Consider the following 16,378-nt stretch of genomic DNA (forward strand, 5'->3'; position numbering starts at 1 on the left):
AACAAAGTTAACGACAGCTTTATGTCAACAGCGCCCTTTTGCTAATTCATTAAAGGTTTAAGTGCATGTCTAATCCAGTGAGTCATCACTTATTAGAACTCCACCAAAAACAAAAGTAAAGAAACAAAGACGTCATCAAAAGAGATGCCGCTTATAAACCAGATTACAGCGCCCCCAACCCCAAACCCCACCACATCTGAATTGCCGCAAAACCTTAAAGGGTACACAATTGTATCGAAGTATCGTTAATCATAAAAGACAATTAATTGGTATGTTTGTATTGTAATGGTTAGCCCTTGTTAAGAACCTTTTACAGTTGACACCTTTTAGAAGTAGGCCGTCAGCACTGCCATCGATTGTTCGGTTTTTCGGGAGAAGCAAACAATAACATTTCGGGCACCTGTTTGCCATGGTTGAATAGGTAGACAATAAAAAAGCAAGAGTGTTGGAAAGTCGCTTTCATAAATGTGTTGTTATAAAAGCTCAACTGGTGAAGCGTGAACTTCGTGAACCCTTAAAAATTTTCAACTTGGGATGGAAAAGGACTCGTCCTAACTTAGGACTAGCCTTAAGTTTTTAATATCTTCTAGCCATAACTCTTTGTGAAATTGACCACCTTTGGTAATTATCAAAGACCAGTATTCTCACTTGGTGTATCCCAAAATAACAAATCTGTGAAATTTTGATTCAGTTGGTCATCGAATTATCAAGAGAATAGATGAAAAAACAATGTTGTGTACTTTAAACAGCTCTCCTTTGCTTGTATCAAATAATTGTAAATTGCTAATAATCATTTTGCTTAATTACCATTAATAGTGTCCAGTAAGAAGCATTTGTTTAGAAATAGATGGTTCAAAAGATGATTTTGGAAATGGAATATAATTTGATTCACGCAATATTTCGAGGGATATTTTTTAGTGGAAAATTAAATCACTCTTCAGAGTGTCGGGTTATCCTTTTACTTCGTGAATTTAAACACGATATGTAGTTTTGTAGAACCAAATTTTTGACTCGAGCACAAAATTAACTACCGTAAATAAAGGAAAACCGTAAATTTATAAAAAAAATATTAAAAATTATATTTTGAAAACATCTTTCCAACCATATTTTACAGACGCTTTTGAAGCCCGAAGCGCCGAAACCGCAGGCAATGTGCCCGTATAAACGGCAGTATGTTTGTTTATGTCTATTTTCCTTTCTTTTTAGTGGATGGCAATAAAATTCATCATGATGTTTAGTGCATTACATGTAAACGAACTGCAAATACCGTCGGGGAAAAGGGTAATTGTGTTTCTCTGTCGGGTAGGCTAATTGAAAAAATTTCAATTTCAGACGAAATAAATCAGTTTTGATAAATAGCCCAGCCGATTGTCTTTAAAAAAAAGGTATCGGCCGGCCATTTTGAAAAAAAAATCATCCTTTCTTTTTTTTAAATGACAGGACGCTAAACATGTTTTGTTTGTTTTTTGCCTTATCCATATCTTTGCTTTTCAATAACCTTTGGATTGGGCTTTCAGATTTCAGTTAAAGTTATTTTGTCTTCTTCTTTCTTTCTTTCAAACACTAAGTTTTGTTTGCCGGTGAATAGGCCAATCTAAATTTGTTTTGTAATATTTTTGTATTTGCGGTATTAACCACCACCCACTGTAAGTATTTTTGTTCTTTACAACAAATATGCAAACAAATACTTTCAGGAAGTAAAATAAAGACAAGTTCAACCAGAGTTCAATCGCGCTCCATTTACTTTTGAAGAAGAAAAAACCCAGAAGCGTCGTGGGTCAATCTCAGCGGGCATGTCTTTGAAGACACGCCGTCATTTTCACCCGATCGTCCCCATGGCTTGTTGGGGTCTCCACGCTAAACTAACAATCGTGAAAGCGAGCCCTGTTTGTACATTGGGCTGTAATACTATGATCCGTATGCACAGCCAATTTGTAAAGCCGATGAACGTTTTGTCCCCGTAAGTGACTTTTATTTTTGGCACAATATTGCTGCCTATGTGGAGGCCGTCTTGTGCAATCATTTACTGTGCATACAACTCACTGCAAGTGCAATCAGAGTTTTCGACCTTTGAGACGAGAAAATAGTGAAATCGCGCCAAAGTTCAGCGAGATTATAAAAAACTTAAGTTTACACTCACGTTTATACGGAATCCATTAAAGGGGATTATTGAGAGAGATAGACATTATCAAAATCATATAATAATGACTTAAATTTCATAAATGAGAAAATAGAATTAGCTGTTGCAAACAACTTAACAACCAAAAGGACCGATGGTGTAACTGGAAAAAAAAATAGTTTAACGTCATTTGTTTTAATTTATTAAGTATGACGTAGTATGAATTACATATCTCACAAATTAATGACCCACGTGACAAAGTCATAATTATAACCCAATATATAAGTAGGCCTGACACTTATGGCTCGTTCTAACTTTCTTTTATTTTGTTCTCAATGTACCTTTAAAGCGTTTAGCGATTGAAGACAACACTATCGGCCTATACACCTTTTTTGGTTCTTCACATGAGCACATTGTTTGAATATTTAATTTTACCGGCTCAAAGTTTAGTCTTCGCAAGAGTATTTGGTGCCAAAAACAGCATCATCTCATTGCGCAATCACGTCCCCAAGGACAAAGTTTGCAAATTCATCACCGGATAAAAAAAGTAGTTTTTTACAATGGTAGTGACTATCATGCATCACCTATTCTATTTTGTTATAGATTACAACACTCATTGTGAGAGGGGGGGAATTAGAGGGTATTTCCGGACAGAAAGTGTTGTGTGGCAAAATCAGGAAGAAGTAGCTTTTTCTGAAGAAATTCCAATACATGACATGCATTATTGTTTAACTTGGTAGGCCAACAATGACTTTGAGTTGTGAGGTTGAAGCAATTATTCTTACCTGACAAGAAATTACCCTCAAGTTGATCATTTGTATTATGGTGTGTGGTTCAATGACTTTGAGTTTTGTAAATAGGTTATGAGCAACTCATATTACCTTTACATAAGAAAATACCCTTAAGTTGATGTCACTGAATTGCCAGTGTTAATGTCATGGCAATTTGCAGTACCATTTTGTATCATTGAATTGTCAACATTGCAGTAAGCGTGCGTTATGAGAAATACATGAATTTGTTACAATTAAGGACAGCCATTTTGAAAGTTTAAGATATCCCTTGTTGTTCCACTGAAAAAGCCCTACTACTACAGACAAAAAAGTTTCCCTCATAGTCTGAATGATTGCATGTGTGCCAAATATAATCAAAATGTACAATTCCTCCAAATATTTCCACTATAAGGGCAGCACTGTCCAGCACTATTGGTAATTACTCAAAATAATTGTTATCATATCAAATTAATTGGTATAATTCAAGTGGAGGGCTGTTGATAGTATAAAACATTGTGAGAAATGGCTCTCTGAAGTAACGTAGTTTTTGAGAAAGAAGTATTTTCTCAGTAAAATAATTCACGCGTAAGGTCTCGAAATCACACAACTTCGTGTGACAAGGGTGTTTTTTTCTTCCATTATGATCTCGCAACTTTGATGACCAATTGAGTTCCAATTTTCACAGGTTTGTTTGTTTGTGCATATGTTGAGATACACCAAGTGAGAAGACTGGTCCTTGACAATTACCAATAGTGTGCAGTGTCTTTAAGAATCTGAAGTTCGTCATTAATGAAAACATTGCAGCAACAAAATCGGAGTTTGTTTGTACATGCACCAACGGCAATTCAAACCATTGGACACTTTCTGAACAGAACAAAATTTTAAAAGTTCACAGATTTACAAATTACCTACAGAGTTTACAGAAGGTAATGGTGAAAGACTTCCCTTGAACAATTTTTTTATGAAATGCCTTTTTGAGAAAACATTAAAACAATTATCATTTCTCGATATCGAGAATAACGGATTAATTTTAAACACATGTCACGACACGGCGAAACGTGCGGAAACAAGGGTGGGTTTTCCCGTTATTTTCTCCCGACTCCGATGACCGATTAAGCCTAAATGTTCACAGGTTTGTTATGTTATTCACGGGCCTTTGGACAATACTGTTATCCGATGTTGTAAGACTGCTTTAAGTTGTTAATTGAAGGGGCGTGGTTCGAGAAGGTTCGCAGCATGCAGGAAAACTTTACCTTTTAGCTTCAAGTTATTAGTATTTTTCACTGACATTGAACAAAATCCAAAGATATTTGATGTCGTGCAACCACAAACATTCCCAGTTTATTGGTATGCTCAATTAATCAATTAATCATTCAATTATTATGCAACAGTTTTATACTCATTTTAATAACATTTTACTTTTGTTTGTGCTGCACCTTTAAATAAACAGCAATGGCTGCTGCTAGCTCAAATTGAGGGAGAATGCTCACTTTTTAAAAAAACTCATTTTAATAACATTTTACTTTTGTTTGTGCTGCACCTTTAAATAAACAGCAATGGCTGCTGCTAGCTCAAATTGAGGGAGAATGCTCACTTTTTTTAAAAAATAATCCAGAAAAACGACCGCATCTTATATCTTGTTCAACTGATTATTAATACTATAGCAATTTGAGTAAAAAAAAGACTTACAAAAAAAAAAAAACGAAGAATTATATTTTATTTAACAAAAAATCTACAAAATGTCATCGAATAAAAGTTACAATTTGGCATATGAAAATCTTACCTTTTCTTGTAGAGGAAGATTTGGTTCTATATCAGTTCAACCGTTGTATAAGAATTCAGGTACGACCTGGCGATGATGACGCGATGGCTGAAGTGCGCAAACTGCAACTGGGCGGTATCAGCAAAAATAATGCGACTACTAAAATAAAACCGTCACACCACCAGTGAAATCTATTGGGGAACTATAAACCCACGACCTTATCTATGTAAACCGCCCCAGGATCCCTCAGGTGTTTACCGAAAGTTAAACATCAACTTCGCTTTTAGAAAACAATTGGTCGACGTTCACCTTTCCAAAAGAGTTTCTGTGTTCCTACCACAGGGTGCTTTTTATATGACCAGTCTTCTGTTTGCCTAGTTGGCGGGCTTTGTGAGGGACAGGTTTTACAGCCAGTTTGTCGATGGAACTATAGGTCGTAAACTTTCGAAAGTTTACTGTGTGAATTGGGAAATCATTGACAAGGTTTGATGTTTTCAATTGCGGCGGTTTTTTTTATTTAGGGAAATTACGGGACGTTTGCAGTGGGGTGATTTCAGTTGATAAGACTTAAGGATTGTGTTTGTTTTGTTGTGGGGTAATCTTGATTAAGTATTGGAGAGATTTCTTTTCTTATCAATGTTAAAACCTCGACGTGTTTTTTTCTTTGTATAAGCAGGGTGCTTTTATGTCACGCAATGTTCATAACCGCGATTTGTTATGCTTTGGAATCCCGCCCGCGGTTTAAACCAAACGATGGAATTTATAATCGCAGATTCGTTTAATTTCCTTGGTGGTATCTTTTGTTGATTCGTTGGGGAGTGGGGAATGAAACAAAGCACACAAAGGTGGGCTTGCTTAATTAACCTCCTAATTACAGAAATATTTGTGTAAGACTGTAAACGATTAATACGAGATAAAACTTTGAGTTTGGAGCGAGAAACTAAAGGGGTGTGGTTGGTAGGGGCGGCTCGTACTTTAAGTGCGTGGTCAACATTGTCAAAGGTCAATATACATGTAGGCTACACATCTTACATGAAATGGCTGTGATAGTTTAGGCTCAAGTCACAAGAAAATAACGAAAAACCCACATCTCTGATGTTCACTTTTTCAAAAATCGGGTTTGGGAATTGCGAGTTATACGCCTATAACTGGTTTACTAAAGTATAAAGGAATATTATAAACAGATTTACAATTATGATAAATATTTGAGAGTACGTTTATCCTCATGACCATCTTCGCACAAACTGAATTATCTTAGCAAATATTGTCTCTGCCCTGAAAACAAGTTTGCCATTGAAACAGTAAGCAAATACTTATCAAATTATGTTAAAATAATGTCTTTGCATATGGACTACACTGACACAACGGTCAACATGTCACCAACTTCAGTGAAATTTAAAAACATTTTTAGTTTTCAAAAGGTCACTGGGTACCGGCTGGCAAAAAGTCCAGATGCACTCAGTTATAGCTTCCAGACTTTCAGGCAATTTTTAATTATTTCATTTAAGGAAGACGCATAAAACAATTATTATTAACGAGCGAATTACACATCAGCAAAAATACAAAGCGCAAACAAATTAATTCATATGAAATAAAAGTCAAACCGCAGCACTAATTCAAATAAATGAAGGGTAAACTTTTTATGACTGTGTGGCTTGTGCCGACCGCTTCTATAAATAATGATGTCAAATCGATTGAATAGTATAGAACTGGAACGTCAATAAAGATGAATAAAGAAAGCAGCCAAAAATAATATATAAATAAAATACACAGATGTTTGATTAATTCAGAAACCATCCCTTAATCCGGCCATTCTTTTCGTTCCAGTCATGCGTTTCGGCAAATATGTTCGTGGTCGGTTTATCATGTTGCCTCTCCGGCACTGTATATCATTCTGTTATTATTTTAGAATTTAAGTTTAGGTAATGGTACTACTCGTTCATAGACCTTTTCAGTGATTCCCGTGCATAGTTCTAATTCTGCGGTCTCTGAGACATAATGCACTCTGAACACTACCTGGGCCCAATTTCATAGAGCTGCTAAGCACAAAAATTTGCTTAGCATGAACATTCTTCTTTGATAAAAACAGGATAACCAACAAATTTCCATTTGTTGCATAGTGCTTGTAACTGGTATTCCGCTGTTGTTTGCTCATACTGAAAATCATGTGGGAATATGGTTGGTTATCCTGTTTTTATCGAGGCAGAAATTTCATGCTAAGCAAATCGGTGTGCTTAGCAGCTTTATAAAATTGGGCCCTGGTTAGAGTTGACCCGGATTCTGTGTCGAAGGGGCAAATGGTTGATTAAAGATAGTCCTATTGAGGATTATTCCGGGAGTTATTAATATCATAGGGCTGTCCTAAGTTAGGACGAGTAGGCCTAACTCGTCCTGTCGTCCTAACTCGAGGGGATGATAAGAATAGTCTTTAAAGGCTGTGGTATTGGTAATTACTCAAAATAATTATTAGCATAAAACCTTACTTGGAAACGAGTAATGGGGAGAGGTTGATTGTATAAAACATTGTGAGAAACAGCTCCCTCAAGTAAACGTAGTTTTCGAATTTTCCACGAATTGAATTTCGAGACCTCAGATTAAACAGTTTGAGGTCTCAAAATCAAGCATCTGAAAGCAGAATTGCAAGGGTCGTGGGTTCGAATCCCACCCGAGTAACATGCCTGTGATATTTTTTCACAGGACTCGGGAAAGTACTGAGTATACAGTGCTAACACACATCGGTGTATGGGTAAAAACCAAAATTAACATCTGAAAGCACACAATTTTGTGTGACAAGGCCGTTTTTCTTGCATTATTATCTCACAACTTCGACGGCCAATTGAGCTCAAATTTTCACAGGTTTGTTATTTTATGTATATGTTGAGATACACCAAGTGAGAAGACTGGTCTTTGACAAGAACCAATAGTGTCCAGTGTCTTTAAAAAGTTGTAAAAATCCACCCCATCGATCCACTATAAGGTCTGTATGACATGGAATCCGAGTCAAAACATCCAGATTTAGGGTCAGTCTTGCCAAGTAATGGGTCACGGCTCTGGTGACTCGGGTAAATTCTGGACTGGAGTTGGTGGTTTTTTATACATATTTTTTTGGGGGTGGGGGAGGGGGGGGTAAGGGGTTGTGTGTGGGAGGGTCATTTCATCAGCAGTCTGGTAAAGATTGTAAGGTCACTTTTGGTGACGTGGGCCTGGAATCTCGAACAGACACGTCTTAAAAAATAACTATTTCGAGATAAAAAGCAAGAACCACACCAAACCATCAAAATACAAAAATAATAAAAAAGGAACCTCGAACTAATTATTAGGTCTTGTAGATGACCACCCCCCCCCCCCCCATCAACCCTCTTTTGAGACGGCACGGAACGCCCCGGGGAACGCCTGTCCCTTTTACCCTTCCTTTCTAGCTTATTCTAAGTGTCACTGCGATGACGTCAATCTATACCTGCGTATAGAAAAAGCTTTTGTCTGAACATGTTCCTCTCATTTGGAAAAAGGCACACCTGTTGATTTTTTATGATGTGTTGTAAAAAAAAAAATAATAACTATCCCTGAAATAGAAATGTGTGTTTGCCTGACGAGACAGTGATTTTAATCCTTCATTGTGCCTTCATTGTGTGTTCTGTGGAGAGAACCTTTGAGCCCTCTGCGCCGCGTCCTTCGGGATTAAAGGTGTAATGCACGAAGGACAATTGCTGGCCAAACCAAAAATACACAACGGTTTTAGAATGAGTGTTTACTTCCCAAATGAACTTGATAGCGCGACCGATTTTACTGATTAACTGCCCGCAGAAATATTGCTTTTTTTCCCTTTTTTATAGAAATAATGGTCACATAGTTAATAGCAGAGTGTGCTCATTGTGATCGCCCTGTGTCAGAGCATATCAGTGCGCCTTGAGTTTTTTTTTACCATCATAAGCACTGCGTTTGAAGTTTGGTTTGTCTTTTCTCTGTGGTTAAAGGCTCTGGACACTTTTGGTAATGTTGTCAAAAACCAGTGATCTCTCTTGTATCCATTGAGGTAGAGTTAGCCCAACATAATATGCATAAAATAACAACTCTGTGAAAATGTTTAACTCAATTGGTCATCGACGTTGCAAGAGAGTAATGAAAGAAAAACCTTGTTGCATAAAAAATTATTAATTGTGTGCTTGCAGATGACTAATAAATTGGCTTCAGGCCTGAAGTCTTGTTCTAATGATTTGGGTGAGGAATTACCTCTTTCTCAAAAACTATGTTACTTCAGAAAGAGCCGTTTCTCACAGTGTGTTTTACTATCCGTTGCTCTTTTGTCAAGCAAGTTTCTATGCTAACAGTTGTTTTGAGTAATTACCGAGTGAGAATACTGGTTTTTTTGACAATAACCAAAGGTGTTCGGTGCCTTTAAACATCATAAAGCTGGGTGTGATTCCTGTCAACAGTTCCACAACCAATTTTACAACAAATCAGAGTTGTTCCTTCATTTGTTTTTCAATGCTGCTTTACTCTCATTGTGCTTTCACAGCCTTATCTGTTGAACTTTGATTTTAACCATAAAGGTGTTTCTGCACGGCTTTGGTGTGTGTTTGCGATAAAAGTGCGCCGCAATCCCACTCTTTGCGTTTAGATACAGGCCTATACCTGGGGCGGGGGCATTTGGGGAAACATACTTTAGGGAGAAAATTGGTTATTTTTTAAAGGCAGTGGACACTATTGGTAATTACTCAAAATAATTATCATCATAAAACTTTAATTGGTGACGAGTAATGGGGAGAGGTTGATGGTATAAAACATTGTGAGAAACGGCTCCCTCTGAAGTGACATAGTTTTTAAATAAAGAAGTAATTTTCCACGAATTTGATTTCGAGATCTCAGATTTAGAATTTGAGGTCTCTAAATCAACCATCTAAATGCACACAACTTCGTGTTTTTTTTTTTCATTATTATCTCGCAACTTCGACGACCAATTGAGCTCAAGTTTTCACAGGTTTGTTATTTTATGCATATGTTGAGATACACTAACTGTGAAGGCTAGTCTTTGACAATTACCAATAGTGTCCACTGCCTTTAAGGTATCGTATCATTTAATGTGTACTTTGTTGGTCTCCGGGTTCACCGTCTTTGTACGATCAACGTAATAGGGGGTCGAAACGGGGTTATACCCGAATGACGTCAGAGATTACAAACACAAATACAGAGCGAAACGAGAGTGAGTACGTATATATTAACAAAACCCCACGAGCAAATTCAGTCGTGATCATTGGTGGTCGATTACTAAGATTGCTACGGAAACCTATAATGCAGGGGCCTGATAATTCACGGAGGCAACAAAAGCGATTGCCTCCGTGCCCCCTGGGCCCAATTTCATAGAGCTGCTTAAGCACAAAACTTTGCCTAAGCAAAAAATTCCTTGCTTAGTAAAATCAGATTACCGGTCAAGACTCCACTCAATTGTTATGCTAAGTAGTAAAGAACAGCTAAATACCAGTCACAAGCAATGTATGTGGCATGAAATTTGGGCCAGTAACATGTGTAAACAAGCGAGCTATTTTCGTGCTTAAGCAAATTGTTTGCTTAATCAGCTCTATGAAATTGGCCCCTGGTCATTGCCTTGGTGCCCATGAAATGATCCAGTAGAATGATCCAAGGACAAAAATGCCTTGGTGCCCTTGCAATTTAAAAAAATGAAGCATACAGGTCTAAACATTTCTTTTAAAGGCACTGGACACGTTTGGTGACTTACTCAAAATAAAATTAGCATAAAAACGAACAACGGAGAGCTGTTGACAATAATATAAAACTTTGTGAGAAACGGCTCCCTCTGAAGTAACGTAGTTTTTTAGAAAGAGGTAATTTCTCACTAAAATATTGTGTGTATGAGTATCTGAAAGCTCACATGTTTGTGCATCAATGATGTTTTACTTTCATTATTTTCTTGGAGATATGCAGTCAAGTCCTATACATAACAACATTACATGCAAGTACATTTACATTGTACATGTATACAGGTACATCTCACACATCTCCAAATTTACACACATGTGGACACTGCATGGCAGAATACCGAAATTATTAAACTTTCCATTTCTGTGTTTTGATTGGCCCGAGATGATGTTTGTTAGCTGCACCCATATCACACATTGGACCAATTAAAACACAGAATTGTAAATCTTACGTCACTGAACGTTTATCCAATGACATGAATCCAATGAAATCACTGGTTCCGAAAAGCGAGTACCTGTCTTTATGGCCCTTTCGAAACGACTGGATTTGGCTTTGGATTCGGCTCAGGCTAGCTTGGCCCCTCCGGTTGTTTTGACAACATGCGCGTGTTTTAGGTTTACGCGCTCAGTGCTTCAGACGAGAGAACGGAGCCTCAAGCCGAACCCAAAGCCGAAGCCGTGGTTTCGAAAAGGGCCTATAATTATTTAATGCCCAATTTACCGTATTTTTTTCACCGCAAGAGGGCGCCTTAGTCAGGTGGACTGTCATAATAAGAGATATTTACGTCGTCTGCAGAAACATTTAAGCCCAATTTCATAAAGCTGTTTAGCAAAAAACACTGCTTAACAAAATGTTATTTCTATAAGCAAAAATGACTTGGGCACCAATCACAACAATGTCAACTTAATGGAATGCCGGCTGGTAACCTGTTTTTGATGAGCAATATTTTCCTGTGCTTAGCAAGTTTTTGTGCTTATACAGGCTCTATGAAGATGGGCCTAGATGTCACTCTGGTCGCGCAAAGTGCTTTTCTATGACAAGTATGGCAAGGGATCACTTTTCTTGAATAATCATAGAAAGTACTCTGCGCTATCAGAAGCATAACTTGATCTGGTAGAATTAACACATTAGGGTTGTTTTATAATTTCCTGTGCCCTTATTGTTTTTCTTGCTTTGTATTTACTTTTGTACATGTACTTATAATTATCTATTTGACATACTGTCTGCTTGTATTTGTAATTGTTTATTGGCCAAATAAAGAATAAGAATAAGAATAAGAACAATAAAATCTTCGTTACTTTTTTGTAACCACACTATTGAAACTCTGTTTTACTGTATTTTAACAAGAGAAAATTATTATTTCATGAGAATACACTTGAAAGGATCAACTTTTATATTAATTTGTAAAAGACGAGAGCGTACACATGAAAAAAATCTAGTCCTTAGAAACTAGCCGACCCAACTTTACCTGTTCGCCGCACTCCATGCAAACCCACATTACATTGGAATAATGAAACGTTCTTGAACTTCACTGAACACATAAACGTAAAGTTACGATGTTCAAAGGCACCGGACACGTTTGGTAATTGTCGAAGACCGGTATTCTCACTATCCCAATATACATAAATAACAAACCTGTGAAAATTTTCACTCAATTGATCGTCGAAGTTGCAAGAGGATTATGAAAGAAAAAAACACCATTGTTGCACAGATTTGTGTGCTTTCAGATACATTTTTAAAAGGCCTTTCAGCTATTAGTCCTGAAGTATTGTATTATTTGAGTGACAAACTACCTCTTTCTCAACTCAAACACAGGGAGCCGCTTCTCACAATGTTTTATGCTATCATCAGCTCTCCAAAGTTGTTTTGCTTTCAATTATTTTGAGTTACTCTATACCAATAGTGTCAAGTGCCTTTAAAAAAAATTAAATATGTTTACCTCATCTTGACGGTGTCCTGTCTTTGACCAATGATTTATGTTGTCCATGTTTAATCCGCACACCCAGTTTGTCTCTAGCCCTTTCATTGTGAATTTATAATACAGGAAAGTCACTATATCCACTTGTTGCAATACAACATTCAAAACAAAAAATAGTAGCAGTGTAGTAAAACTCTTCCGGGTTTGTGACTATTGATGCTCTCAACGCGGCCGCACAACTCTTAATGACCACCCACCACATACGGAAATGCATCATAGGAAATATTATCATAATGCAAAACCCGCAAAATGTCCTCAAGCTGAAATCCACAATCGGAGAGCAAGGGTATGGCATATCCCAACCGGAAAGTAGTACAGAACCAGAGTGTGTTTACAACGTTTGTATTGTGAGCAATTTATATTGCGGTTTAACCAGTTACAACAAAAGGTAACAAGCTACCGCTATACTTGGTGAAAGGTGAGGTGAGCGTGGATAACAAACAGAAAAGTCTGACTGAAAAGGGAAAGTGTATGACTCATGTCTAGATGCCGTGTACTTGACCTCAATCTTTCTGGGTCTCTTTTTGGGCAGACCAGATCTCCAGACAGCACAGTTCATTGATTCAGAAAGAACAGGGGCACTCACAGAGAGTTAAAGATACTGGACACTATTGGTAATAATTGTCAAAGACTAGTCTTCTCACTTGGTTTAAAATAACAAACCTGTGAAAATGTGAGCTCAATTGGTTGTCGAAGTTGCGAGATTATAATGGATGAAAAAAACAATCTTGTCACACGAAGTTGTGTGCATTCAGATGCTTGATTTCGGGACCTCAAAATCTAATTCTTAGGTCTAGAAATCAAATTCGTGGAAAATTACCTCTTTCTCGAAAACTACTTCAGAGGGAGCCATTTCTCACATTATCAACAGCTCTCCATTGCTTGTTACCAAGTAAGTTTTTATGCTAATTATTTTGAGTAGTTTCGAGACCTCATATTTAGAATTTAAGGTCTCGAAATCAAGCATTTGGAAGCAGATGGTTGTTATTTTATGCATATGCATGTATGTTGAGAAGACTGATCTTTGACAATTACCATGACTACTTTTCTGATGTTTCCAAAGTACAAACAAAAATCAGAAATCATAAAGTAGGAAGGTTATCACGTGTGGAATAATAATAATAATAATAAACTACAGCATTTATAAGGCGCACTTTACTGAAAAGGAGAAACATTCAAAGGCGCCGGTCAAGTTTTGTCAAGATGTTGGAAAGCAAGCAAGAATAAGTGTGTCTTGAGTTTCTGCTGGAAGAGAGTGATGTTGTGTATTTGTCTGAGGTAATCCGGAAGTGAGTTCCAGAGTCTTGGTGCTATGTTGGAGTAAGCCCTGTCCCGATAACTGACCAGTCGAGTTCGAGGAACATGAAGCGTATTTCTGATAGATCTTAGACCTGGTCTAGTTGTACGGGGTGTCAAGAGATCGTGTATGTAGGGTGGAGCTGAACCATGTAGTGCCTTGAATGTGAGTATGGGCCATTGTGTCTTTTAACATCAATCGACAGCTCCTTGAACTTTTTACGGAACAGCTAGGTGTGAATTGAGTCGAGACGTCCAATAAAAAGTTGATTAGTGCTTTGTGGTAAGAATCGATTCTTTGCTAAATATAGGGAAGAGCAAATAAACTGTGCATAAAACCTAATGATGGTAGCATTTTAGTTGTCAGCATTTGTTACAAAGGAATTAACAACATAAAAAGAACACAATGTCTGTAAATTGACAATATCCCAGTATAGTTTATAACGGAGCGTAAAATAATGCCTGGTAAATGTATAAATAGCACAAAATAATGACATGAATAATGGTATCAATCATGCACTTGCGCACACAGAAAAAAGTGTGGGGGGCTGGGAAGTAAATGCTGCCCTCAGCGGTTCTGTGTATTTTGGATGAAGGTGATGGGCCACTGACTGATCTCAATGGGTGCGTTCGTTTACCTTCCCTGGGTCGACCCTGGTGTGTAACGTTTTTTCTTTCCAGGACGAACGTGTGCAGATAATTACCCACGTTTGTCCTAGAAAAAGAAAACGCCACACACCGGGGTCGACCCAGGGAAGCTAAACGAACGCACCAAATATAGACTGGGCCCCTGTCTTTATCCGCAAGGATAAAGACAGGTACCTGCTATTTAGATCCAGTGATTCCATTGGATACAATGATATTGGATAAACTGGCAGTGACATAAGCTTTCCTTATGCCCAAACAGTAAACTCCTTTCACGTCCGCCATGTAGAGTTTGACTGCGTATCTCATAATGTGAAATGAATGTAGGCAATCGTACCGTTCACTATCTCCACATCGATGAATTCATACCTTTTCCTCATGACCCACAAAACCAGATGACCTTTATACTTGGAACCAAACTCAACCCATGTATAGTTCCGGGGGAAACAAACGATAGGTTTGACCATGATTTGACCATCCTCTCCGGATGTTGGTTGAATATATCCTCTCACTCACATGGACGAAAGAGAGTATTTCTGTACATCACATTCACTCTAATATTGTCAAACCACATTGTTGTGGTGCATCAAAAGTAATATTTTACTCTGAAATTTCCAATCCCAAAACTCCATATTTTAAATGGAGGTGGGGGGGGGGCTTCACTATCAAAAACAAAAATTTCCCCTGTGCCCCCCCCCCCTCCTCCCGACCCCTTGTACGTAAGTTGTGTTACATAATGATGGTTATATTCTTTCTTTAAATAACTATAAACCAATGGGATGGAAACAGTAAATCTAATTTGTTCCATCCTTTTAAGTATTTGATTGTATTACAGTTATTAATGATACCCACTGGTTACGATTATGACAACCGGAAAATGTTTACTAATCCAATGAATACAAAATAGTTGTCAAAATAGATTCAAGTTGAAGTTTTGCGTAGAACAATAAATGCCAATGAGGATTATTTATTTATAAAAGTAGCCACAGTGCGGTTCAGCGTTGAACTGTTTTAATATGAATTCATGATTCACTATGAGTAAAGTTTGACGTGAGTATTTCCGTGACCTCGTTAGCCTGGTGTTTTGCCGAGAAAGACCCACCACACATTGACATTGGCCCAGCATTGCGTGCTGGAAATGGTAAAGATACTTTCCTGTTTACGATTTGTCGATTCCAATTAAATAACGACTAATTAATTATAACACAATGTTTTGAAAAGTACAGTCACTCGCATATTGTTCTCTGATCGAGCGTGCACAATATAAACGTGCCTTGTAAATTATGTTATTATGTAGGTTAATCGTAACTCATGACATTACCCGATTTTTGCTCTGAATCATTCTCTTGCGAAACAACAACAACAACAACAACAACAACAACAACAACAACAACAACAACAACAACAACAACAACAACAACAACAACAACAACAACAACAACAACAACAGCAACAAAGACGAGACAAGACAAGACAAGACATTGCGTGTCTTCAGTGTCGGTGTCCCGGTCGTTTGGCTTCCAAATTTTACACGACGACACGACGAAATAATTGTCAATGATTTTATGTTGTTGTGTTACTCGTAGGAAAGAATTTACTTGTTATCAGACTCTCTTCCACATAATAATGACGGAGGTTAATCCACTAGAGGGCGCTATTTCGTGTCATCATGCAGATAGACCATGGAGGAATAAAAACAACAATCACAGACTTGTAACAATGCTATGGAAAGAATAGCTAGCTAGAACTCTGGAATGAAAATAATATCACCCATGAATCACATGCCCTATTTTTCTATGGGGAGACTGTTACGGCTGAGACTGTTGTCGTCGATCCAGCCATAGCCGTAGCCAGTAGCCAGTAATGCGGAAGCGGTCTCATAACAGCAATCAATTACATGACGTCATTTTGTAAACCATTGAGGCTCCCACGGTAACAGGTGCTGCTTTACTCACATGTTAGTGCGCTCCTGAAAACAAAAAACCTTACCGTGTTTTTCCAAATCATCGTCGCAAACCTAATTTCATCTGGAATTAACAAAAATATATTTCATAGAGAGCCCATTTTCAGGATAATATTTAAACAAATACGAA

The 16,378-nt window shown here is 37.6% G+C and overlaps 1 protein-coding gene across 1 annotated transcript in view; it reads right to left on the reverse strand.

Moving 5' to 3' along the window:
• The window catches only part of LOC117296654 (PR domain zinc finger protein 1-like), a 28,484-nt gene extending 15,830 nt beyond the window's left edge, over positions 1–12,654 (reverse strand). Inside the window, exon 1 of the mRNA XM_033779680.1 lies at positions 12,306–12,654. Within this exon, the coding sequence (XP_033635571.1) occupies positions 12,306–12,392 (87 nt within the window). The 5' untranslated portion in view covers positions 12,393–12,654. The remainder of the gene's footprint in view (positions 1–12,305) is intronic.
• Positions 12,655–16,378: the final 3,724 nt, after the last annotated feature.

The sequence above is a fragment of the Asterias rubens genome, chromosome 11 (genome assembly GCF_902459465.1).
Source record: "Asterias rubens chromosome 11, eAstRub1.3, whole genome shotgun sequence".
Lineage (NCBI taxonomy): Eukaryota > Metazoa > Echinodermata > Asteroidea > Forcipulatida > Asteriidae > Asterias > Asterias rubens.